At 36.2% G+C, this 24,875-nt stretch overlaps 5 protein-coding genes across 20 annotated transcripts; all 5 read left to right on the forward strand.

Annotated features, from left to right (window-relative positions):
- Positions 1–276: 276 nt before the first annotated feature.
- Positions 277–2,105, forward strand: LOC105974631 (Pentatricopeptide repeat (PPR) superfamily protein). Its single transcript, XM_012999747.2, has one exon. The coding sequence runs from the start codon at positions 318–320 to the stop codon at positions 1,926–1,928; it is 1,611 nt and encodes a 536-aa protein (XP_012855201.2). The 5' UTR covers positions 277–317; the 3' UTR covers positions 1,929–2,105.
- Positions 2,106–2,588: 483 nt separating this feature from the next.
- LOC105974824 (uncharacterized) lies at positions 2,589–5,172 on the forward strand. The gene is made up of 5 exons (XM_012999985.2): positions 2,589–3,046; positions 3,915–4,071; positions 4,398–4,448; positions 4,553–4,645; positions 4,765–5,172. Exons 1-5 carry the CDS (start codon positions 2,856–2,858, stop codon positions 4,837–4,839), a joined length of 567 nt encoding a protein of 188 aa, XP_012855439.1. The 5' UTR covers positions 2,589–2,855; the 3' UTR covers positions 4,840–5,172.
- Positions 5,173–7,902: 2,730 nt separating this feature from the next.
- Positions 7,903–9,403, forward strand: LOC105974626 (uncharacterized). The gene is made up of 3 exons (XM_012999742.2): positions 7,903–8,809; positions 8,912–8,993; positions 9,066–9,403. The coding sequence occupies exons 1-3, from the start codon at positions 8,028–8,030 to the stop codon at positions 9,276–9,278; spliced, it is 1,077 nt and encodes a 358-aa protein (XP_012855196.2). The 5' UTR covers positions 7,903–8,027; the 3' UTR covers positions 9,279–9,403.
- A 1,225-nt stretch (positions 9,404–10,628) lies between these two features.
- LOC105974693 (cyclin-dependent kinase G-2) lies at positions 10,629–15,974 on the forward strand. Of its 16 annotated transcripts, none has more exons than XR_016031331.1 (12): positions 10,639–12,953; positions 13,064–13,199; positions 13,312–13,400; positions 13,487–13,509; positions 13,593–13,704; positions 13,786–13,892; positions 13,978–14,105; positions 14,178–14,303; positions 14,482–14,556; positions 14,739–14,850; positions 15,274–15,565; positions 15,663–15,974. XR_016031331.1 is itself a non-coding variant. In XM_088818434.1 (7 exons), the coding sequence occupies exons 1-6, from the start codon at positions 11,248–11,250 to the stop codon at positions 14,078–14,080; spliced, it is 2,253 nt and encodes a 750-aa protein (XP_088674560.1). In that variant the 5' UTR covers positions 10,666–11,247; the 3' UTR covers positions 14,081–14,105; positions 14,178–14,430. The 16 variants fall into 16 exon arrangements, 2 of the variants coding, with proteins under 2 accessions (XP_088674559.1, XP_088674560.1); XR_016031329.1 differs by having other exon boundaries at positions 14,751–14,850; XR_016031320.1 differs by lacking the exon at positions 13,487–13,509 and having other exon boundaries at positions 10,629–12,953.
- A 710-nt stretch (positions 15,975–16,684) lies between these two features.
- Positions 16,685–24,175, forward strand: LOC105974712 (nucleolar-like protein). The gene is made up of 14 exons (XM_012999849.2): positions 16,685–17,144; positions 17,843–17,977; positions 18,209–18,368; positions 18,583–18,662; positions 19,512–19,571; positions 19,672–19,881; positions 19,986–20,114; positions 20,957–21,598; positions 21,702–21,894; positions 22,003–22,196; positions 22,812–22,913; positions 23,019–23,158; positions 23,262–23,534; positions 23,628–24,175. Exons 1-14 carry the CDS (start codon positions 16,923–16,925, stop codon positions 23,896–23,898), a joined length of 2,811 nt encoding a protein of 936 aa, XP_012855303.2. The 5' UTR covers positions 16,685–16,922; the 3' UTR covers positions 23,899–24,175.
- The last annotated feature ends 700 nt before the right edge of the window (positions 24,176–24,875 follow it).

Here is a 24,875-nt window from a genome sequence, read left to right on the forward strand (position 1 = left end):
TCTTAGGGGTGTAATTTATGCTATGTTATTAGGGCCGGAATTAGAAATTGGATGGATCGGGTCGGAATTAACATTTTTTATTAGCCAGTTAAAACTAATTTCAATTTCGTTCCAAAATTTTTAGAAAAATTGAATTTTTGAATTCCGAAAACTGGGATGGAAAAATGTGTTCAAGAAATGATTTTTTTGGAAAAATGTGTTCAAGGGTGCAAAGTGGAATTAAGCCTTAAAAAAATAAAAAACAAAAATCGGAAATCGAAACTTAGGAAAGACCTCTAAATGGCAAAATGGTTGAGATTTGAGAGAGTATGTAATACATGCTTCCGTCTTTAACCAGCCTGAACAGGCATGTACTCGCATTCCTCGACAAATGCAGCAACCTCAGCCACCTCAAACAGCTCCAAGCTCATCTCATAACACTCGGCCATGGCGAAACCCATTTCTACGCCTTCAAGCTCATCCGCTTCTGCACTCTCCGCCTCTCCAATCTCGGCTACGCGCGCCACGTGTTCGACAGATTCAACTCGCCCAATATTTATCTCTACACCGCGATCATCACTGCGTATGCTCAAGTACCCGATCACGCGTCCGCTGTGCTTCTTTACCGCGATATGGTCCGCGAAAATCGATCGAAGCCCAACCATTACATGTTTTCGATTATCTTGAAATCGTGGCCGGAGGTTGTGAAGAGTTATGGGGTGGAATTGGTGCAAGCCCAGATAGTGAAATCCGGGTTTGGTGGAAACCCGGTTGTGCAGACAGCCATTTTGGACGGGTACTCGAGGTGTGGAGCAAATGTTGGTCTTGCAAGGAAGGTGTTCGATGAAATGTCTGAGAGGAATGTGGTATCGTGGACCGCAATGATTTCAGGGTACGCGAGAGCTGGGCAGCTAGGCAGCGCCGTTTTGCTTTTCGAAGAGATGCCGAAGGGTATAAGGGACACACCGTTCTGGAATTGTATTATTTCCGGGTGCGTGCAGAATGGGTTGTTTTACGAGGCCATTGAGTTTTTTAGGAGAATGGTTGTCGAAGAGGGGGTGAGTAGGCCCAATCAGGGTACTATCGTATGTGCACTTTCCGCTTTAGGACATAGTGGAATGCTGCAGGTTGGAAAGTGCATTCATGGCTACGTACATAGGATCGGACTTAGTTCGGATTTGTTCGTCGTAAATGGTCTGATTGACATGTACGGGAAATGTGGGAATTTCGCGAAATCAAGAATCGTTTTCGACAAATCCAATGAAGTAAATTTGACGTCTTGGAACTCATTGATAAATTGCTACGCGTTGCATGGTCGGTGCCGCGAAGCGATTGGTATTTTCGAAGCTATGCTGCAATCCAAAGATAAAATAAATCCCGACGGTGTGACGTTTATCGGATTACTGAATGCTTGTACGCACGGAGGATTGGTTCTGGAGGGTCGTAGTTATTACAATACGATGATTGAGAAGTATGGAATCGAGCCTCAAATCGAGCATTACGGGTGTTTGATAGACCTACTTGTCCGATCGGGAAAATTCGAAGAGGCCATAGAAGTTGTGGAGGGAATGAGAATTCCGCCCGATGAAGTTATATGGGGTTCGTTTCTTAACGGGAGTAAGATTCATAGGCGTGTAGACATTGCTGAATTTGCAGTGAAGAAATTGATCGAGATTAATCCTGCGGGTAACGGTGGTTATAGTTCGATTTTGGCTAATTTATACGGGGAAATGGGGAAGTGGGACGAGGTACAGAGAGTTAGGACAACGATGTCTGAAGGGAATGTTTGTAAACCGGGTGGCTGCAGTTGGATAGAAGTTGAAAACCGAGTTCATAGTTTCTATTCGGTTGATCGGTCGCATTATAGAACAGACGAAATATATGCGGTTTTGGGTTGCCTGGTTGATAATGTAGAAACGGCAGTTAGTTTAAACTGCAATGCGGATTGATGTTTACGACATAATTTAAATTCGTGGGCCCCTCGAACTTAAAATCCTGGCTCCGCCAGTACACAGCGGCATATGTAGACAAAAGTCCACAAAGTTATTGCACTCTATTTACTCTTTACCAACTAGCCAACTAGGCCATACTTCCCATCACCAATCAAATATTTTTTTAATTAAATAAGTTGCTTTTTATTGAATTATAAAAAAGAAATATGCAACAAAAAAAACAGGTATATTACCGCAACTCCTGATGTAATGTCAAATTACAAAAATACCCCTTATGTTTGGGTAATTACAACCACTCATCAACTATGAATCTTCTTAGACATTCATCCTTATGGTGTCAAATTCAACAGATTCTTCTAGATTCCGTGGAATGTTCTATAGTTTGTACTCGTTTTGTGCAAAAATACAGTTTGTAATGCAGCACAGTGTGGTATTTACAAGTCAAGAGACACATCTTATGATCATCTTGTTTCAAAATGTGGATCTCATATGGGGTAAAACGAGTACAAACTGAAGAATATTCCACATAATGTAGAAGATTGCATTAAATTTAACACCGCACGTCTAAAAAGATTCATAATTGAGGGTGGTTGTAATTAGCTATATACAAGGGTTTCTTCGTAATTTACCCAAAAAATTAATTAATTCAAAAAAAAAATAAATATTGACCGTTTCTTTAGTTACATCACACGCACACAACACAACACGCAGTAGCCCTCCCCTCTCCTTGTTCTCTTCCGAGATTGGTTCATTTGTTTTTCTTCCATTTCTTCTCTTTCGCCCAATCTCCGATAGGGTTCATTGAATTTTAATTGAAGATTGAGAAGAAAATATATATATATATATATAGATAGATCTACCCAACGACGAAATTATATTTGATTTAATTTGTTTTTCAGAAAAGAAAAAAAAAAGGTACGAAAAATGGTGATGGATGAAACCGGTGGATCAACAGTGGGTTCGATCCAGGATCCGTTTGCGAATTCGACTACAGCAACGACGGGAGCAACGACGTCGTATTCGTATCCATCATCGTCGTTTTTCACTAATTATCCATTAATTTCCGCTTTCCTCGCCTTTGCTATTGCCCAGTCAATTAAGTTCGTCGCCTCGTGGTATACTTTTCATTCACCCATTTCTGTATATTCAGCTGTGTTTTATTTTTTATATGATTTGATTTGTTTAGTATGTTATTGTTAGAATCTAGGAATTTAAAATATGGGCACATTTTGATCCGTAGTTGTGATGGTCTTTATACACCTTCACTGTGTGTGTGTGTGTGTGTGTGTGTGTGTGTGTGTGTGTGTGTGTGTGTGTGTGTGTGTGTGTGTGTGTGTGTGTGTGTGTGTGTGTGTGTGTGTGTGTGTGATTAATTGAAATGGGCATTTTCTTGATTGAAGAAACCTAGGAATTGGTCTTAAAATGGATAATGTTCTTGTTCGTTTTAGTTTGGGAATGTGGTATAAAAATCAGAAGAATTTTGTGGTATATGTTGATTTCTGAAGCTGTCGTATTGCGTATTAGGTGTTCTAAACTTGTAATAGCTTGACGATTTGACGTCTTATTGTTTAACTTGGAGTACGCGTAGCTGTATACGAGAATTAGTGATGATTGGTATTGGGATTTCGAATGGATGCTTGCTTGTTATTTGTTACTTATGGGTGAATACGAAACCTTCACAAAAAAAAATGATCAACAATTATCAAACACCTCTTAAGAACTTGATACGAAGGTCTCGTATAAAACTTCAGTTGTCTTCTAGGATAACATTTACGCCTTGCTGTCAAATCTTGAAATATCATACATGCTTCATAAGAGGCATCATTACAAATCAATTTTATTTTATCCTGAATCGCAACAGGAAGACAAACACTCCTAGGATACGAACTTAATGATGAGTTCTTACACAGACGAATGATTTTTTTTTTTTTCTTTTTTTTTTTTGCAACAATTCAAAATCTTGAGACCATAATAGCCCTGCAGGTATAAGGAAAATCGTTGGGATCTGAAGCAACTTGTTGGATCTGGTGGAATGCCGTCTTCCCATTCAGCGACAGTAACTGCTCTTGCAGTGGCTGTCGGTTTGCAAGAGGGTTTTGGAGGATCTACATTTGCAGTCGCATTAATCTTGGCTTTTGTGGTACGACCCGTAAAAAAATAAAAAAAATAAAAAAAATGAACCATTATTGACCCTTAAACTATAAAGGTGTTTGTTATTGAACGTATGATGTAAGTCGACATGACGTAGGTTTTACAATTTTTGCAATGATTATAGCACAGAGGGCACTCTTTGTGACTCTTTCGTACATTACATCTGAAATTTCTCTCTTTGAATTGCTTCAACAGAATTTCGAAAAGACAAGATTTCTGGATACAAACATCATTTATCTCATCTAGACATGTTTTTTTTTTTAATAATTATTGTTGTTTGCAGAAGATTATTCTTACATGGTTAACTTATGGCAGGTGATGTATGATGCAACTGGAGTACGATTACATGCAGGACGTCAAGCAGAGGTTTTTTTAGCATTTGTTTTTCGTGTGTTTTCGTAGTGAATTGAAACGTATACTTACAACTTACTACACTCCTGAAATATATCTAACAAAATTGAAAATCACAGGTTTTAAATCAAATTGTATGTGAACTTCCAGCCGAACATCCTCTTGCTGAGAGCAGACCCCTACGTGAACTTCTTGGTCACACCCCTCCTCAGGTTCTATTTTATTCTTTAAAAATTCGACATACAAAAATTTGAGTAGTATTATATACGAACATACAAATTAAAGTAACTTGGATCATTTTTTTTAATTTTTTGATGTATTATTACATCAGGTCGTTGCTGGTGCAATATTGGGGCTATTTACGGCTACACTTGGCCATCTCATCTTTGGCACTCGAGTTCGATAATTCGACGTATCATCAGATAAGCATTGTGAATCCGATACCTTTTTATATAGTCAATATTTATATAGGATTATATTTTTTTTTTTACCTCTTCAATATAGGAGGCAAAATGCAAATTCCATTCCCCCATGTAGTGAGTGTAAGTTTCAATATTTTCAGACTTTTGTTTTCGAGGGTGCCAAATGTAATTTTTTTTTTTTCTGAGTTTTCGGGTGCGAGAAACGCCGAAATGCGTTTTCTCGAGGGTCCGAAGGCGATTTTGCTCCATACTTGAACAACATTCGTGTTTGTCAAAGTCAAACCGCATTTACTGTGTTAATGATTTCGAGGTGTTTACATCTCTCGTGTGTTTACGAACATATTATACAATGACGGGATTTCTTCGGAGCACGTATTCATTTGTTAAAAAAAAAAGATCTACTATTTAATTGCATCGATTGGATGCTAATGAATCTAGCTTAGCTTTTTTTGCTATTAATTATACCTACAATATATGGTATTGATGCTAGACAAAATGCAAAAACAATTGATTAATCCAGGCTGTCACGTAAAACAAATACAAAATTAATGCATTCTTGTGGAATTATTGCAATCCACGATGCACATGGCTCCCTAATAAGCTCCACACTACATGGCAAATGTCAAAGTGGACTGTCCAACAATTTTGCACATAGTGTTTCAAACAAATAAGTTTCGATAATTCCAACTCCAATAACATATATTATAATCGATGCAATGACGATAAATGATGGGAAAATCGATTAAAATTCCATCAAAAATATTTTGTGTAGTTAACAGTTAAAGTCTCTTAGGCAGCTTAAACTAATAATAGACAATTTAACTCGAGATATTAGACTGAAAATAAGGAATGAGACTGATAAGAATAACAATTTTCAGTTACATTGACAGAAATTAGGCGGTTGGCGACATGGGACTGATAGGAAGAAACGAACGGTCTAGGAGAATAAGTACTTTCAATCTGAAGTTATTTTTACGTCTAAACTCTCTAATTAAGAAAAGTTGCCTGATAAGCTTTTAGAAAAACGAAAAGAAATATAATTATTCTAATGAATTGAATCCAACAAATGATGTTTAACAAATTGTCCCATAAATGAATTGAATCCAACAAAATACAAACAAAGTTAATTCTATTCAAAAAAAAAAAAGGGATTTGTAATGAATGTATGTATGTTTTGTTGAATGTTGGATGTGAGTTAGGTCCCAATTGATGAGATGAGTCATCGCTACTCATCCATCACACATTAATAATAAATTAAATGAAATAAATAATAGTTAGCAAACTGTACAAACACATTGCATCCAATTTTCTTGCCCATACTGAGTCCTCACCATGTGCAAATACTTTAGAAATACTTTTAATTTTTAATATACTCCCAACTTGACTCATTAAATTTAGGCAGCGACTATTTGCAAGACGAAATTTACTTAGTGCAAGACCAATTTAATTTTTTTTATTAAATTCAGTATAAAAAGACTATAATAACCTTAATAAAATACAAACAAAAAAAAATTATTTTATTAATTTTCTTTTGCAAGACCAATTTAAAAAAAAAAATTAATAAAACAAAAAGAAAAAAGAAATTGAATTGACAAAATCAAAACGAGGAGGGAAGATTGAAGAAAACAAAAAAATCAATTGCAGCAAAAAACCGTTCGTCGCCCCGTCGCCCGCCGCCCCGTCGCCGTCGCCGTTGAAGTCCACCGCCGTCGCCCGTCGCCGTTGAACTCCGTTGTTGCCCCAACCCCGCCGCAACAATCTCACGAAAAACAAGTAAAAATTACTTTTTGAATTAACTTTTTTTTGAGAAATAAATGTGATAAACATGATTTTATTGTTAGAATAATGAATTCAAGTCGTTTTAGAACATAGTTGATGATTCTAGGGTTCGATTGTAGCACTAATGTTGAAGGAGTTGCGGTTTTACAAAAATCGACCTGTACTTGTCGGTTTTTTGGAAAATTTTCGACACACTGGTGTCGATTGTTTAAACAAATTTCTGGTACAAAACTCTGCAAGAAAAATCGGAAAATTGGTTACACAATTGTAAAGTGATAATTCGACACACTAGCGTCGAAATATCCGCTTAATATCGACACCAGAATGTCGATAATTTCAATATAATTCGACAGTTAATGGGTGTCGAATTATTTTGACATTTTCGACACTGCAGTGTCGATATAAAGCTGATATTTCGACCTGTACATGTCGATTTTTTTGTACGTGAAATGAGGTGCGAAAAACGAGAAAAACGATCACAAAGTACAATATTTCTTACCTCTTTGTGTTTTTCGACCTTAGAATCCTCCATATTCATGTCTTGTGTATCCATAATGTCCTTCTTTTCAAGTTTTAGTAAGATTTGAGGGTTTTATGTGATAAGGGTTTTGGAGAATATGGAAGATTTTTTTGTGGAAAAAAAATGTGTAAAATGAGGGTGAAGAAGAAGATGTTGGTGTTTTGTTGGGTGAGTGAGTTCCCTCTCTTTTTTCTTTTTTTTTTTTTTTTATTCTTTTTTTTGTATTTTTTTTTGGTCTTGCAATAGCAATTAACTTAATTTAAATTAATAATATCTAAATTATTATTGGGGTTATATTTGTAATTTCCAGTCTTGATCTTAGTAAATTTATTTATATTTTGGTCTTGCATGAAGTAAGGTCTTGCACTTAGTAATTTTCGTCTTGCAAATATCTGTAGCCTTAAATTTATCATCTTCTGAAATCCTCCACATGTCTTACCCCATTGGATTCCTCATGAGAGAGATAGTTAGAGAGAGAGAGAGAGAGAGAGAGAGAGAGAGAGAGAGAGAGAGAGAGAGAGAGAGAGAGAGAGAGAGAGAGAGAGAGAGAGAGAGAGAGAGATATTGACTGGTAAATGGCAGCAGTTAGTGTTACTGTCAATGTACTAGGAAGTACTTGGTGATTAGGAAAAAACATACATGCAGTATATGTTTTTTTTTTTTTTACTGCATCTTTGCCCATATGCTTCTTTTGCTTTTTACTTTTTACCATCTATAAATATGTCAAAGTGTCAAACTATATTATAGTCTTTTTTACACCACTAGTGTGTGTGGATCTGAACCTCTGATATATTTACTCTGCCATCCTCAAAGACTTCTCATATTTCCATTTCTCTTTATTCTCTGCACCACATTTCCTCCAAGAAAAAGAAAATGAGATCCATAGATGACAAGGAGTGCTCCAACAATGCCACCACCGCCTCCGCCGCGGCCGCCACTACACAACCGGAAAGTCCGGCTTTCGAGTTCCAAAAGGGCGCCACCACGATGAAACGCGGGCCCCACCATCGAACGGCTCTCGGGAAACCGGCACCGTCCAAGTGGGACGATGCTCAGAAATGGCTAGTGAATCTATCGAGAGGAGATCAAAAGAATCCGGTCCATAAGGCGTCGCCACGTAACTCAAACGCCGACGACACGAGATTGATACCATCGCACGTCGTAGATATTAGCCAATGCGACGACGTCGTCGAGACGAAGAACGTAGTAGATTGTGAAGATTCGATGTGGAGAAGCAGTAACAGTAATAGTAATAGTAATAGTGACAGTAATAATAATAATTCGGTTATTAGTTTTGCGAAAAGGGCGCCGATTTTATTGAGGGATATGGGGACGGAAATGACACCGATTGGAAGCCAAGAGCCTTCTAGATCAGCTACTCCCGTGAGGGCTATTAGTCCGTCGAGAACCCCCGTTTCATCTGGACCGTCCACTCCCGTGATGACGACGACGTGTCGAAATCCGGCGGTGGTGGCGAGTGATCTAATCGAGAATAATGGTGCACAATTAAATGCAATTAACGATCAAGGAACGAGCCGCGGTGCAAACTCGATTGTTGATCAACCGAAGGGTCTTGATTGTTCGACCGAGATGAATCCACTCGAAAAACGAGCCGCGGCTTGGGATGAAGCCGAGCGTGCTAAATACATGGCAAGGTAATCGAATTTTTAAATAAATTATCAAGTACACCAAAAATTAATTAAGGTTATGTTCAAGAAAATGTCTATAATAATTAGTGATATTAAATTGAAATGTAGGTACAAGAGGGAAGAGGTGAAGATTCAGGCATGGGAAAATCACCAGAAAAGAAAAGCCGAAATGGTGAATCGAAAAGTAGAGGTATTTAGTTTTTTCGGTTTACATATAGGACGAAAATTACGAGCTAGTGATTTACGATAAATGGGGTTATAGGTGAAGGCGGAGAGGCTGAAATCGCGAGCGCAAGAGAAGTACAAGAGTAAGTTAGCGTCGAGCCGGAGAATAGCAGAGGAGAAACGAGCGAATGCGGAGGCGAAGCTAGACGAGAAAGCCGCAAAGACTTGTGAGAGAGCTAATTATATAAGAAGAACTGGACATCTTCCATCTTCTTTCTCCTTTAAGTTGCCTTCATTTTGCTGGAATTAGCATTTACATTGTGTACTTTAAACTTTGTTTAATTATTCTACGTGTGTATTCTTTCTATTAATTGTGTTTATTGTTGTATTATCAAAGGAGAAAGGACTGAGTTAATTAAATTGTTAAATTCTAAATCCATGGAAAAATAGTGGAATTTTCACAACTTCAACTATAAATGCACACATTAAAAAAAAAAAAAAATAAGTGGCATTCAAATGCTAACTATTTTGGTAAATTAGTAGCAAATCCTCAATGTGATTAATCTTGTAGGGATGATTAAAAAAAGAAAAACACAATTTTATCCGTAAACAAATCACATATAATAGCATAATTTAACAAATTCAATGCCAAATATAATTTAAGTAACTAAATATTCGCAAATTCTTATTATTTCATATAATTTTTTGTAATTTCAGTGCATATAACCACCTTATAAGTCATGACATAAAATTCTAACTCTGCTAATGCTAATAATAAAATTAGCTACTCGGTACATAATTATTTCAATCTCATTTAATTTAAATGAGTTCAATATAAGTGTAGCCGAACGAGGCTTTAGACATTAACTATACGAATTTGTTAAACAAAAATAATTACTTTTCATTAAAGAGGCAAATAAGTGGCAAAATAATGCAATTAGCTAGTCGGTAAAAAACTAATTCAATCTCATTAAAAATCTCAATATAGGTAGCCGAACGAGACTTTAGACAATAATTATAGGAATTTGTTAAAAAAAAATTATATATATTTTTCATTAATGAGGAAAATAATTGACAAATTAGTTTTTGGACAAGTACATAATATAATGGGTAAATTACAACCACCCATGAGGTATGGTTAAATTACAAAAACTCCCCTCTTGTTTGGGTAATTACAACCATCCCTCAACTATAAAATCTTCTTACTCGTCCACCATTGCGGTTTCAAATTTAGTAGAATCTTCGAGATTATATAGAATATTATTACTTTTGTACCCATTTATCCCATTCGAACTCCACATTTTGAAGCAAGATGATCATAATATGTGTTTTTTGGCTTGTATATATCAGATTGTGATGCATCAGAAACTGTATGATCTTTACACAAAACGAGTACAAAGTAGATTACATTCCACGAAATCTAGATGATTATGTTGAGTTTAACACCATAAGGGTGGAGATGTAAGAAAAAAATATAATTGAGGGGTAGATGTAATAATCCAACAAGATGGGTTTTTTGTAAATTGACCGTACCTGAAGGGTGTTTGTAATTTATCAAAATATAATATATACTTTGGAATATATATGGTAAGGATTTTAAGCCGAAGCCCAAAAGCCCGCGTTTCCCAAAATTATTATTATTATTTTATTATTATTTTTTGGAGTAATCCAAAATTAATTAAATACGCACAAAGCGCTCTTTTCAACGCGGAAGGGACTCTCCTCATTTTTCATCTTTCTAAATCTCTCTTTCTCTCATCGCCGCCTTAGTTTACTTCTCCAGAAGCAACTCGCCGCCACCGTGGGATTATTTATTCTCTCTCTATAATTCTCCGGTCATTTCGTCGGTAAGTCATCGTTCCTTGATTTCTTCACACCGAAGGTGGGCGGATCGAAGGCGACCTTGAATATTTAATTTTTTTTCTAGGGTTTTCTGTTGCCTTCGGCAATTCTCGTTGGATTTCTGCTGCTTTGTTCTTATTTATACAAAATTAACAAAAAAATAAGAGATTTTGTTGAGGGGTTGGACGCTCGTTTTTTCTAATTTTAGATACTCTGTAGTTTCAGATCTGTGTTTTCAATTTTCGACACAGAAAAATTGGTTTGGGTTAGTTATACTTTTATTTTTCTATTTTCCATTGGCGGGGGGATTGATTGAATTCAAAGAGATATACTTGGGGTTTTTGTTTAAAATCCCAACACAAGATAGTCCCTTTGGCTGGTTAGGGTTTGGTTTTGCCATTTCTAGTCTCTACGTAAAGTCGAACAGCTATACATTTATGGCTGCTGGAAAGCATGTCGGTTACAGAGACAAAGAGTTTAAGGACCGTGAAGCTGAATTTGGAATCTCGAAGAAAGAGAATGGGCAAGTGAAAGGGGATCATCAACAACCTAGGAATGGGGTACGGGGATATGAGAGGAGTCAGGGCCGCGGTAGAGACAGTGTGGATAGGGTCCGACAGAAGGATATCAAAGAAAGAAATGTGGTGAATGGTGGATATCACTCTACTTCCAGTCGAAGTGATTCTGGAGGTAGTGGTGGTGGAGCGAGGAAGAGTGGAGTTGCAGTGTGCACCGTAGATCGAGAGCCTGGGGAGCTTTCTAGTGATGGATCTGATGAGGCAATTGATTCGGAAACTCAAGCTAATGGCGAGGCCGAGGTTAAAATGATGGGAAATGGTAATCAGTTATCTCCTGTGCAGAATAAGAAGCGGAAATTTTCTCCGATTGTTTGGGATAGAGAAGATAGGGAGGTAAGCAAAGCAATCAAAAGTAGGAGTACTTTGGGTAACACTAAGGTACTTCCATCACCTCCATTGGTCAATTCTAATCACAAAGCACCTAACCCAAAACATAGTCCAGCTAGGAACTTACGTACTTTTCCTGCAGCTGATAGTGTTAATGTAGAAGCAGAACCATCTTCTAAAGCTGACGTTATACCTGGTTTTTCTGAATTTCGTGTTGAAACATCTTCTTTGCATGCTGAAGAACAATCGGTGAAAAACATGGGAGGAGAGGTGGTGTACACAGATGATTATGTACATACTCGAACCATAATATCATCTCGCTGGTCTAATGATGTTGATTCTCCGTCTGATGAAGGTGAGATTTCTGATTATGAAGATGCGAGAAAACTGAAGAGGAGGTCTGGTTCCGAGTTAGCTGACGTGAGGGGAAGTAGTAAGTCAATAAGTCCTGAAGTTGGGGAGGTCAAAAGAGAAGGTTCTGAAGGGAATAGGGGGATCTGCTCTGGGTCGGATGAACGTCGTAGGTCTTCCAGTAGAGATAGTTCTCATGGAAAAGATGACAATAATGAAGACAATAATGACTGCATGGAGATAGATTCTGATCGCAATAATGATGGTAATAGTGCTAGCCAGTCTGGAACAGAGTCTGAGGATGATGATGGTCCTCCTGGTACACCAGAGACACAACCCCCACAAAGGAGTGTTAATATGCTTCAGGGTTGCAGAAGTGTTGATGAGTTCGAGCGACTCAACAAGATAGATGAAGGCACTTATGGGGTTGTCTATAGAGCCAGGGATAAGAAGAGTGGAGAAATTGTTGCTCTGAAGAAGGTCAAGATGGAGAAAGAAAGAGAAGGTTTTCCTTTGACTGCACTCCGGGAGATAAACATTCTTCTTTCTTTTGACCATCCCTCCATTGTGGATGTCAAAGAAGTAGTTGTGGGAAGCAGTCTTGACAGCATATTTATGGTCATGGAGTACATGGAACATGATCTTAAGGCGTTGATGGAGAGCATGAAACAGCCGTTTAGTCAAAGTGAAGTTAAATGTCTCATGCTCCAGCTTTTAAGAGGTGTCAAATATCTTCACGACAATTGGGTGCTTCACCGAGATTTAAAGACTTCAAATTTGCTTCTAAATAATCGAGGTGAGTTGAAGATCTGTGACTTCGGTCTGGCTCGACAATATGGGAGTCCACTCAAACCATATACTCATTTGGTGGTTACACTATGGTACAGGTGAGGATTGTTGCTTTATGCATATGTTTTTTAGCATTTTTATTCCAGTGCTTTTTTTCTTAATCTCGTCTGGCTTAATTAGGAAACTCAAATCGTAATTTCACTTGCAGGGCACCGGAGCTTCTTTTAGGAGCAAAACAATATTCCACAGCGATTGATATGTGGTCCCTAGGATGCATTATGGGTGAGCTTTTATCAAAGGCACCATTGTTCAATGGGAAGACAGAGTTTGATCAGCTGGACAAGGTAAATATTTCTTTAACTCTAGCTCCTGTGTATTTTACCTTTCCTGTGTATTTTACCTTTCCTGTATAATCTAATTTCTTCTCTTCTGCTTCTGTTTGGAATGAAATTGCAGATATTTAAGATCCTCGGCACTCCAAATGATACAATTTGGCCAGGATTTTCAAAACTCCCTGGAGTCAAGGTGAACTTTGTCAAGCATCAGTAAGTATCAATATCTTTTATATGCAGTCATTCTCTAAGTTGATATCAAGATTTATGTTCTCTTCTTTTTGCCACTGTCTTCCCAGGCTTCCAGCTTTGGGTGATTCTGGTGTGGCTTTCTGTCCTCAATTGGTTACTGCCAGTTACTTGAGTAAAATGTTTGTTGCTTCTGACCACTTGCATCTATTTCAGGTACAATCAATTGCGTAGGAAATTTCCAGCAACATCTTTTATTGGTTCACCCGTACTTTCTGATGCTGGATTTGATCTCTTGAACAAGCTTCTAACTTACGATCCCGATAAGGTATTCTTGAAGTTCATTACATGCTTTTTAAAATTAAATTTCTTTTGTTGATAGTCTAAATATTCATTTGTAATTATGCAGCGAATTACCGCTGAAGCGGCTCTCAACCATGAATGGTTCAGTGAAGTTCCGCTTCCCAAGTCTAAGGAGTTTATGCCTACTTTTCCTGCCCAGCATGCCCAAGACAGGTGATTTTCTTGCTAAAGAAATTTTATGCACTGGCAATTTCAAAGTTTCCGGTGTTAAAATTCTTTGTTTTTAATGTGATTTCAGGCGTTTACGAAGAGTAATGAAGAGTCCTGACCCGTTAGAAGAGCAACGAAGAAAGGAGTTACAGCAAGGCGGATTAGGCTCTGGTGGTCTTTTTGGTCAGTAGCATAACTGAAATAGACATGATGGAGGTGAGCCCGTGGGCAGATAAGAAGTTGCAAACATTGTATCGAGACTATCAAATTGTGTTGTTTTTTTAGCAGGCAACTTGGATGAATTATTAGGTGGACAAACATTTCTAGGCCTCTACTCGTGAATCATGTCGCCTTCTCTTCTTGGACTTTGCTGACAATAGGAGTCCATCTTTTTATACTTCTTCCCTGAAAAAGGTGTGGGATAAAGCACCTCCTATTATGGAATTGTTTCTAATTGTTCTGTGCATGTAACATATTTCATAACAGCCTTGTAACATTATTGAATTTTATTTGGAATATCACAATAGTCTTGTACGGTCTACTTTCATGTTCTTAGTTCTATAGCTCTTAATCCTTATATTGTGTTTGCAAGAGATGTGGGTGTAAAGCGGATCGGCATGCTTTGCTTTTCAGTTGAAGAATTTGGCTGAAGTGTAGCACCATGGAGGTAAATATTAACTCTGATCTTCTGGGTGTAACTGAGGATTAGCATTCATGCCTGGTTTTATTGTAGCTTCCCTATCTTGGTGACACATTTGTATGACTTCTTTTTACGCCAGTTTACCACAGTGAAGATATTTTCATCTACCCTTAGCTTTAGTTTACTGACCTTTATGACATTCATCTAAGATGTCACTGCAGTATGCAAGCACTCGAATTGAGGGCTACAAGTTGGCATTAATAGGAGTTCGAATTAGTTTTTCATCGACAGATTTTCGTATTTGTCCCGTGTTCAAGAAAGGTACACTGCCAATCTTGTTATTTGTCTCTTACAAACTTTCCATATTTTGTAATCAAAATTTCAGTTCAGTTTTAACTTTATTGGTGTATTTGCCTTCTCCCATCTACTATCTCTATTGTATAATGTTTTATATGATGATGAATATCTCTGCATTGCTGGAAATTCCAATTTGTGTAAATTTTTTTGAAAACGATCGGTTTATTAAGCACCAAAACCTTTATGTTCATTAATATTGTCGAAATCCCTTTTTTTTTTTGCTTTTGTTATGTTCTTTCACACTTGTCGTATTTTCGCTCGTTCTGCTGCTTAAGTGAATCCTTGTTTCATTTTGGCTCTCATTTGATCAATGTTCGGCTTGCCTGATAATATGCCAAGCAAAATCTGTACTCATAGCAATTTCATTGGTTATGTAACATCATAAAGAAAATCGTGCATTTCCCTACTTCTGGATAACTTTATGGAGAAAGCAAAGCGAAAGATTGTTTGTTCCGCAGAAAAGCTAGAAAAAAAGAGAAACAGAGCCAAAAACGAGTATTCTTCTCCTTCCCTTTTGCTTCAATCAAATTTCTTTTATATATTCTGTCTTGAGAACACTGACGATTAGTAACGTGTCTTTTGGCACTTTTAAATATGTTGCCGTGTAATCTTTGTTCACATTCTGCGGATAATGTTGTTCGCGATGAGGTCGCAAGAATTGGATTGCTGATAACAGAAGGTAAGTTTGTTGTAGGAAAGATTAAATTCCTTGTGTGGTTGCTTTTTAATCCATCGTGGGGTTGATTCGAGGAAGTCGTCTGTTTTTTTATCTGCAGTTGGGTGTTTTGTGTATTTAATTGAAGCAGAAGAACGAGGTGGACTCACGATCCTGGAAACATTGAGTATTCAATCGATTTTACAATGTTCTAATGTTATTATGTGTAAAAAGACATGAATGAAAGCAAGGCTTAAAGTAAAGTAAGGCTAAAAAGAATCCTTGGGGTTTGATTTATTTGAAATGATGGTTACTTAATAGATAAATATCTATATTCCTATATTTTAGTGACTTGTTTTAGATAAGTTATTTCTTGTCGATTTATGACCAAAAAAGCCTTATATACTTATCGAAAGCTCATTTAATCGTTAAATATTTTTATAACATTTTTGTTGAATATTTATATAGAAATGCAAGTATACTACAACGTCTGCCATAAAAACTCCCCTGAACTGTAGAAAGTACCCAAATGACCTCTGTGTTTTGTGGTCAACGTTTAAACAACTTCCGCTGTCAATTTTCTCGTGCATTTACTTATTTGCCCTTAAATTGTGTCAAAATTTGAGCCTATCTGCTATTACTACACACAACTTTATATGCATGAACCCCACCAAACCAAAAAAAATATGTTCTTTTCTTCTCTATTTTCCGACTTCTCTCATCCCTCGAATATGGGTCAGGCTCTCAAATTTTCATGTGATCCATTCTATTTTCCGATATAATTTAGATAATTATGGGTCAGGCCCATAATGAGAATGCAATGGTTTCAATTTGTTTAATTTTAAATTTGATTTAATTTTATCATTAATTATTGAATATGTTACTATATTAACAGGTTTAAAAAACAAAAATACTATGTAATGAATAAATGAATTATATAAAATGGAATAACATAAAAATTGTAAACAATATTTCAAGTTCAATTTAAATTGATCAAATTTTGGGTAAACGTATATGTCTCTATGCATAGAAATATAGCAAAGTGATGGGCAAAAATATCAAAACAACAGAATCCGAGAGTCAACTGCCACATCAGCACATTTTATATTTCTGGGTGCAGTATGAACTTTCCTTTTTTTTTTTTTTTTTTTTTTTTTTTTTTTTTTTTAAATATTAATTATTTACTTTTAATATTTAATAGGTCAAAACCCATTACAGAAAGCCCAAAAAACCAAACACCCTCAGCTAAAATTAAAAGCCCAGCCCGACAAACAATTTCTTCCCCAAACATAAACCCTTACCTACTATTTGTCCCCTGAATTCGAATTCCTAAAACCCTAACTACATTTGTTCGTAGTCCAAGCTTTCTAATTCGTAAAAAATGGCGAAAACAGCAGACGGTTCGAAGAAGAAGAAGAAAAGCAAGAGCAATTTGAAGAAAAAGCTAAGCGTTCTGAATTCAGAAGCAATTAAAAAAAAAGCACCCAAGGAAAATCCATTCGAGAGCATATGGTCGCGGCGGAAGTTCAATATTCTCGGCAAGAAACGCAAGGAAGAGGAGCGACGCCGTATTGGACACTCTCGTTCAATCGGCCTTCAAAAGGTCCCTCTTTTTTTAAGCTTATGGCAGTTTTAACTACCTTAATCCATGTTGTTCTAGTCCGTATTTTCGCAAAAAGTATTCTATCGGAACAAATTGCTCGTTGCTGAATATTTATTATTGTAAATTATGTTGTTATATTATATGGGATTGTGCACATTGGGTTCGTGGAGTAAGTGATTCGATTGCGTATCTGTGTATGTGCTGTTTCTTGTTTACTGTTCTGCTATTACTAGGAAAATTTGCGCTTGACTGTTTATGCATGCCTCGGTGTGCATTTGTACATGCTAAATCCTTTATTCAGCATATCAGTCTGTCATTGTGCGTGTGTGTGTGTTTTATAGGGAGAGTGCCTCAGTCTATTAATTTGCTATTTGAGTCAAAGAAGTTCACAATTCTTGTTACCTGTTATGGGCATCATTTTGCCACCAACCTTTTTTGGGTGGAGGGTGCAGATTCGGTGGTTGAATACTTCGTTTTAAGTGTACGTACTCTTTTAGGAGATAAATGCAAATTTTGTCATATTTATTTAACCGTGCATGCCCTCAGAGACCTTGCGAAGGAATCTTGTTTCATATATCTATCTGAGACCATTAGGCAGAACTGTCTTATACATACATTAGCATATGTGTCTTAATGTGTTCATTCATAAACTGGGTTTGGATTGGTATGAACTGTGTGGTGTTCGGGTTGAATTGCAGAGGCAAAACACCCTGCTAAAGGAATACGAGCAGAGTAAGAAGTCTTCTGTCTTTGTTGATAATCGAATTGGAGAGCAATCTGAAGCACTTGGGGAGTTTGATAAGGCCATTTTGAGATCTCAGCGTGAACGACAGGTGAGGTTTCCATGAACTTTTAATCCAAGTACCATTGGCTTGCACTATTGCAATTTTGAGAATATATAGTCATGGGTGATGTACTGGTCGTCTGAATTAGAAGGCAGTTGATGAAAGGACCCATAAATTCAATAATCATGGAATATCTGTAGACTTAAAATATGCAATTCTTTATGTGGGTATGTGACAGTTTGTTAATAAAAAATATTCAATTACTGTTTGTGTTATTAGTTAAACTTGAAGAAGAAAAGCAAGTACAATATATCTGATGGCGAGGAAGACGACTTCGAGATTCCAGAAGGTGGTTACTTTCCGGAAAGGGACGATTATGAAGATGATGAACCATTGTATGATGATGATGACGAGGCTGGGCAATCACTTGGGGGAGAAAGTAAGTCCTTACTTCAAATTTGCGAGTCTCTAAAATATTGTTTTTCCCTTTTACAGGTTTCCCTTTTTCTTATGAGTAAGTTCTGGAACATGTAAAATCATGTTTTTTCATTGTCCAAAGTAGACTATTACTGTATTTAGACATAGGGAGATGAGTTTTGATTGATATCTCCCCTAAACATGTTTCCATTTTTGATAAATTGTTTTTTCTGCAGAGAAGTTGAGTTTTGGACAGCTTAATCCCGATGAAGTACAAGACGGCCTGGAATCAACAACATTGGAAGGGCAGGAAAATGTGAGATCAATTTCCTACCACGTGGTGCATTTGTTTGCACTATATTTTTCTTCGTGTATATTTATGGGTTTTGATGACATTTAGTCAGTGAATTCTGATCCCATCCTCCATTTTCCTTTCAGTCAGAAACCAAGTCATTATGAAATTCTTTTTTTAAATCTCGCATCAACTCCGTAACTAGTAGAAATTATTTTTAGGTCGAATGTCTAGTTATTCATTATGAACCTGTTACCTTATATACATGGTCTGGGCATTGTTTCATCTGTATCTATCCATATATTTAATGGATTCAGAAAGGCTTATATATGTGTTTTGCATCTTATTTGCAAACAGTATAGTTAGAAAGTCATTTGCCATTTACCCAGAAAAATGGACTTTCTAGTTAAACTGTTTTCAAGTTGGGTAGATTTTTTGTTCTTGGCCATTTATTTGGTCAATGAAGTGTGCTGTGTGTATCTTCTGATTGACTAGTTGTGTTACATTTTTCAACGCCATCCCGTAATATTGTGGATTCGTCTCTAAAATTAATGTTCAAATTCTTTTCCGACTTTTGACCTTGTTGAACATAATTTGGCTATCTTAAATTTATTATGTTTATGGCAGTTCTTGTCCTACGAGGGCAACTATCTCTGGTTATTTTTCTCGATTTTCAGACAGTTGATATGATTATATGCATCTACAACCTTTTTTTTTTTTACAATTTGACATGTACCTGTGCTAAAAAAATTCTTTGTATTTGTAGTATCACCTTGCGTCCTACTAATGATTGGTAACTTTATATGTAAGAAACTGTCCTTTTATTTTCCTCAAAGCTAAACCAATCTCATCCTTTTCTGCTTGCCATTGCAGAGACATAAGAGCAAGAAGGAAGTGATGGAGGAAATCATTTTTAAAAGCAAGCTCTTCAAGGTGAATTATAGAATATCATTTGGCAATGATACTTTCTGATTGCCCCCTTTTCTTTTCAATTTTGTATTTATTCGTATCTTTTTATCTTGTATCTTGTCAGGCTCAAAAAGCAAAGGAGAAGGAAGAAAATGAACAGTTTAATATCCAATTGGATAAGAATTATGACTCTTTAGTTCAGTCTAAGGCCCTACAGTCACTGTCACAACCAAATGGAATTCAAGCCCACAAAGATCTAGCAAACAGTAATATTTTAAATGTTGATGCAAAGGAGGTAACACCAAGTGCACATAAAAAACTTCCCCTTCAGAAGGTATGGCTGTCATAAAAAGATATATATCGTGTGATGCCCTTTCAAGAGTCTTCAAAATCTTTTGACAGATTTTAATAATTTGTGAGGTTAATTGGTCTTTACAGGACAAACCGGATGATTATGAAAAAATCTATGGTGAAGTAGCACTGGATCAGCGGGGTCGGGCATCAGACAGGATAAAGGCACCTGAAGAGTTAGCTCAAGAGGAGAAAGAGCGTCTAGAGCAATTGGAGGTACATGCCTTTAAACTTTTGCACATATAAGATGAGATGTTAAAACACTCAGTGATGGTACCTATTGACTAGAGGGCATATGTTCAAGGTAGTCAAAATCAGGGTTTTAAGTTGAATCGAAGAGGGGTAGTAAAATCGGAAACGTAAAATTGGATCGTAACATTAACAAAACATGTTTTAACATAAATTAAACATAGTCTTATAAAATATCCTCTTCCCAGATTTCGATGTAGTGTCTCTATAGGGCAAATTTGAGCTTATATGGTAATGGACTTCGTAAATTTTAGTTAAAAAAATCAGTGATTGAGGCTCAAACTTGAAATATCCAGCCCAAATTGACTATAATTGAAATCGTGAAAATTGTTTAAAAAATTATCAAAATTGCGATTTTACCGATTTTACTCCTGATACGATTAAGGGAGTAAAATCTTAAAATACTTCGATTTTACGATTTAAATCCCGATTTTAAATCCCTTGAATATGTTATCATGATATCCATCTAATCTTAATGATACCTATTGACGAACCTCGAAATCAAGATGCCTCCCTTTCCCCCTTTGTTGTCCTTGGAAATGGCCATCTATGCTACCATGAACTCCATTTGGGTTGGATTGAGTTTTGATTTTTGGTATTGGACCTTTCTTGTCATCTTTCTTGAATGTATGAGTCAGTAGTATTGTGTGACAATGATGGTTGCATTATCAGTTTGATTGTAGATCAAATAACGATTCGTCTTTAAATCTTTTTGAGGTGCCACTGTATAATAGTTCTCCAATCTCATAATTACCTCGAAATTTCTGTCTTTTTTATGTAATAACCTGCATGTTACCCACTTTTTTCAGAAAGAGCGCGTACAGAGAATGGCTTCTGCTGCTGATTCTAGTGATGAAGATGACAGTTCTGAAGAAGATGATGACTCTGAGAAGCAAGTAAGGCATATATCGGGGGATGATCTTGGTGATTCCTTTTCTCGTGATGCCAAACCTGCAATACCGAGAACTACACTTAGCTCCATTGAGGAAATCTTTCGAAGAGAAAATGATGATGAGGAAGATGATGAGGAAGATGATGATGATGACGACGAGGATGATGATGTGGCAGAAGGATCTGATGAGGATCATGTTGAAAATAAGAAGGCTCAGTCTCTTAAGGACTGGGAACAAAGTGATGATGAAAATATAGAAACTGGTTTGGAAGAAGAAGAAGACGATGAAGATGAAGATGATGGTGATGGTACTGCTAAACGAGTGAAAATGGTGAACTCGAAGAAGAAACCAGAAAGCTTGGGAAAACCAAAAGAAAGTGTTAAAGACAATGTTCATAACAAAGGAGAGCTTCCATATACAATTGAAGCTCCGCAAAATATTGAAGAACTTACTGAACTGTTCGAGAATCGCTCTGAAGAACAAATTGTTGAAGCCATTCGGCGAATTCGAACATTTAATGCGCACTCCCTCGCTGCAGAAAATCGGAAAAAAATGCAAGTACGGTATTTTATGTTGCTTTAGCCTTTTGTTTGTTCTGTAAGTGATAAGTTATCTCGCTGATCAGTAATACAGGGATTAATTTTTTCCCCTTATTCCGCAGGTGTTCTATGGAGTCTTATTGCAATATTTTGCTGTTTTGGCAAATGAAAAGCCATTGAATTTCAATTTACTTAATATCCTTGTGAAGCCGCTGATAGAAATAAGTACAGAGCTCCCATACTTTTCAGCCATATGTGCTCGTGTGCGGCTGTCTCGTATCCGTGCTCAGTTTCTCGAGGATGTTAAGAATACAGGTTAGGCTATTATAGTATTTTCCTAAATAATTTTCTGTTAATGAATATTACTGTCTTTGCTTTTATCTTTTTTTGGTATCTAATTTCTGACCCTTTCTTACATGACAGGGAAAAGCTGTTGGCCTTCGCTTAAGACACTTTTCCTCTTAAGGCTATGGTCCATGATTTTCCCATGTTCCGATTATCGTCATGCTGTCATGACTCCTGCAACCTTATTGATGTCGGAATACCTCATGCGCTGTCCTATAATTTCTGGCAGGGATATTGCAATTGGTTCCTTCTTGTGTTCTTTGGTGCTCTCTGTAAGTATATGTCTATTTAACTTTTCATATCTCTTCCTTTTGATTATGATACGATTTATTATGATATTATATTTATGTTGCATAGTTGTCAACATTGTAGCCTGGTCTGGTATTTGCTTCAGATCTCACACTAGTGCAAAATGATTCCGAAATAAAAATATTTTTTGTATTTCAACTTCCCGAAATGCACAAAGTTTGGGCTAACTGGTACTGGTGGGAAGAATATGGCAGTTTATCAATAAATCGTGTTTTTAAGTGCACTACTTTCTGTCCTTTTTTCTGTCAAGTCTCATACCATATGAGATGAGTAATCGTGGACTAAGGAAAATGTGAATGTGAAATAAAATGAGAATAAATTGCAGGAAAACAATTTTGTTCAAAACTCTTCCTATTTTGTGTATTCCCAGAATCTTTCTTTGACAAATAATTACATGTGGAAAGTTTGGTGAAGCTAGAAATTGATGTATGTTAACCTTTTCGAAATTGAAGTCTCTCAATTTGCCCTGAAAAATAATTCTTAAGCTTTTGTTATGTGAATGGATTTCTAAGTTTAATATATATATTTACTCCTTTTAATTTTTTCTAATCTGCGCTTGATGTGGAAAACTAATGCAGGTCAGTAGACAATCCAGAAAGTTTTGTCCTGAGGCAATTACATTTATACAGACTATGCTAATGGCGGCTCTAAATAATAAACAAACAAATGAAACTTCTCAGGTATTTTTCAGTCACCATCCCCTTGGTGTGCAATTAACTTTAAAAAGTTGCTTGCTTATGTTTCGCATAAAGAAATACGAGTAATTGGATGTTATTGTGACACAGTTGTACCATCTTATGGAATTAAAAACACTAAGGCCGTTACTCAGTCTACAAGGCCATGTTCAAGAGATCAGTTCTTTAGATTTTCTAATGTTAATGGACTTGCCCGACGATTCTCCTTATTTTACCTCCGACAAATTCAGGTTTGCAGTACTTATTTTAGCAGTAATTAAATTTGCTCAAGGATTTCTTTATTTTTTTATTTTTTTTTTAATTTTTAATTTGATATGTAATACTTACATGCAGGGCCAGCATTCTGTCTGCAATAATTGGAAATCTGAAAGGATTTGTCAACATTTACGAGGAATTGAAATCCTTCCCCGAGATATTTTTGCCAATTTCAAAAGTACTACACGAACTCGAAGAAGAAGATCTCGTACCAGATGCATTAAAGGGTGAATTGAAAAACATCGCCCAACATATCCAAGATAAATCCCAGGAATACTGTTTGCTCCGTCAACCACTACGACTTCGAAAAGTTAAAATCATTAAAACTGCAGTTCCAAAGTTTGAGGAGAAGTAAAGCCTTTTTATTCAATTTCCTTTTTTTTTGTTCAATCACATCTAATTTAATCACTTACGATTTTTTAATTTTTTGTTGACACGTGGCAGCTTTGTTAAGGGAAGAGATTACGATCCAGATCGAGAGAGATCTGAGATGAAGAAACTAAGGAAACGTCTGAGAAAGGAGGCTAAAGGGGCGGTTCGTGAATTAAGAAAAGATAATTATTTCTTGTCCGTGGTGAAGGCGCGTGATAAGGCACATGTGGAGCAAGAGAAAGCTGAGAAGTCTGGGAAAACGAGAGCTTTTCTTCAAGAGCAAGAGCATGCATTTAAGTCTGGACAGTTGGGCAAAGGAAAAGGCAAAAAGAGAAGGAGGTGATGAATATGTGATGATGTTTTTCGTTCGATTTATATTTTTTTCGTGGTGCTTTTTTTCTTTTCATCCTTACCAAATTCTTGCTTCTGGTTTTGTGGTAATGGAGTTTTATGTCGGAAACTGTATTGTTATTGATGTTCGATAGTTGCTTCATCCAAAGGTGTATAGATTTATTGGGTGGAGTTTTTGATTGAGATCGATTTTGATGAATATGTTATTTATACTAATGTGTCTTTATAATGATTTGGAAAAAAAATACAATATGCTAATGTTGGTGAAAGTTACATTGGGTGGACTTTTGTTGTTCATCTAAACATTTTTTATATATTTAGCTAATATTGGAAATTTATAATTTATTTGTTTGTTAAATCTTGAATCTATTTATTGATAACGTAGTATATATTTGAAAAATTATTGTTTATGTTACTCAAAAGAATTTTTTTTATTGTTTATGTTAGTCAATGCAATCAAAATATGTAATGCAAATATGTAATTCACCAAATAATGACTTAAACTCGTAAATAATTTTTTTAAAAACTAAAATAATTTATTACAATTTATCCATTTCAAAACCTTGTATCTATATATAGTACCGAAATAGGTATTTTCAAATTATGAGTTTTTAATATATAAAGTATGTACGATTAAGTGACTTCGTTTTGATTCGTTGAACCAAATTGGAAGCGCGCATTTTTTTGTTAAAATTTACAAAACTTCTATTGAATTTATTTTTTAATATATTTTATAAACTAAACGGATAGTATCAAATTCGTCTATTAATGACAAAATTTGATACTACCTAATTAATTTATAAAAGAAAAATTCAATAGAAGTTTTAGTAGATTTTAACAAAAAATGTGTGCTTTTAAGCAAGGCAACAACGGATGCCATGGCCTCGAATAACTTCCCAAAAACAATATTCTACATTAAAATCAATATTTGCTGTACGATATTATTATCGGCTCACTGACCCGGTCAGA

The sequence above is a fragment of the Erythranthe guttata genome, chromosome 5 (genome assembly GCF_056151865.1).
Source record: "Erythranthe guttata isolate IM_541 chromosome 5, IM_541, whole genome shotgun sequence".
In the NCBI taxonomy this organism is placed as follows: Eukaryota; Viridiplantae; Streptophyta; class Magnoliopsida; order Lamiales; family Phrymaceae; genus Erythranthe; species Erythranthe guttata.

What these genes read in the sequence shown, in the direction of transcription:
- LOC105974631 (XM_012999747.2), top strand. Translation starts at nt 318, where the DNA reads ATGCTTCCGTCTTTAACCAGCCTGAACAGGCATGTACTCGCATTCCTC.
- LOC105974824 (XM_012999985.2), top strand. Translation starts at nt 2,856, where the DNA reads ATGGTGATGGATGAAACCGGTGGATCAACAGTGGGTTCGATCCAGGAT. An exon ending in CATTAATCTTGGCTTTTGTG is followed by an intron (nt 4,072 to 4,397) that starts GTACGACCCGTA and finishes AACTTATGGCAG; the next exon opens with GTGATGTATGATGCAACTGG. An exon ending in ATGCAGGACGTCAAGCAGAG is followed by an intron (nt 4,449 to 4,552) that starts GTTTTTTTAGCA and finishes TGAAAATCACAG; the next exon opens with GTTTTAAATCAAATTGTATG.
- LOC105974626 (XM_012999742.2), top strand. Translation starts at nt 8,028, where the DNA reads ATGAGATCCATAGATGACAAGGAGTGCTCCAACAATGCCACCACCGCC. An exon ending in CGTGCTAAATACATGGCAAG is followed by an intron (nt 8,810 to 8,911) that starts GTAATCGAATTT and finishes ATTGAAATGTAG; the next exon opens with GTACAAGAGGGAAGAGGTGA. An exon ending in TGGTGAATCGAAAAGTAGAG is followed by an intron (nt 8,994 to 9,065) that starts GTATTTAGTTTT and finishes ATGGGGTTATAG; the next exon opens with GTGAAGGCGGAGAGGCTGAA.
- LOC105974693 (XM_088818433.1), top strand. Translation starts at nt 11,248, where the DNA reads ATGGCTGCTGGAAAGCATGTCGGTTACAGAGACAAAGAGTTTAAGGAC. An exon ending in GTGGTTACACTATGGTACAG is followed by an intron (nt 12,954 to 13,063) that starts GTGAGGATTGTT and finishes TTTCACTTGCAG; the next exon opens with GGCACCGGAGCTTCTTTTAG. An exon ending in TAACTTACGATCCCGATAAG is followed by an intron (nt 13,705 to 13,785) that starts GTATTCTTGAAG and finishes GTAATTATGCAG; the next exon opens with CGAATTACCGCTGAAGCGGC.
- LOC105974712 (XM_012999849.2), top strand. Translation starts at nt 16,923, where the DNA reads ATGGCGAAAACAGCAGACGGTTCGAAGAAGAAGAAGAAAAGCAAGAGC. An exon ending in AGCGTCTAGAGCAATTGGAG is followed by an intron (nt 20,115 to 20,956) that starts GTACATGCCTTT and finishes CACTTTTTTCAG; the next exon opens with AAAGAGCGCGTACAGAGAAT. An exon ending in GTTCCAAAGTTTGAGGAGAA is followed by an intron (nt 23,535 to 23,627) that starts GTAAAGCCTTTT and finishes GACACGTGGCAG; the next exon opens with CTTTGTTAAGGGAAGAGATT.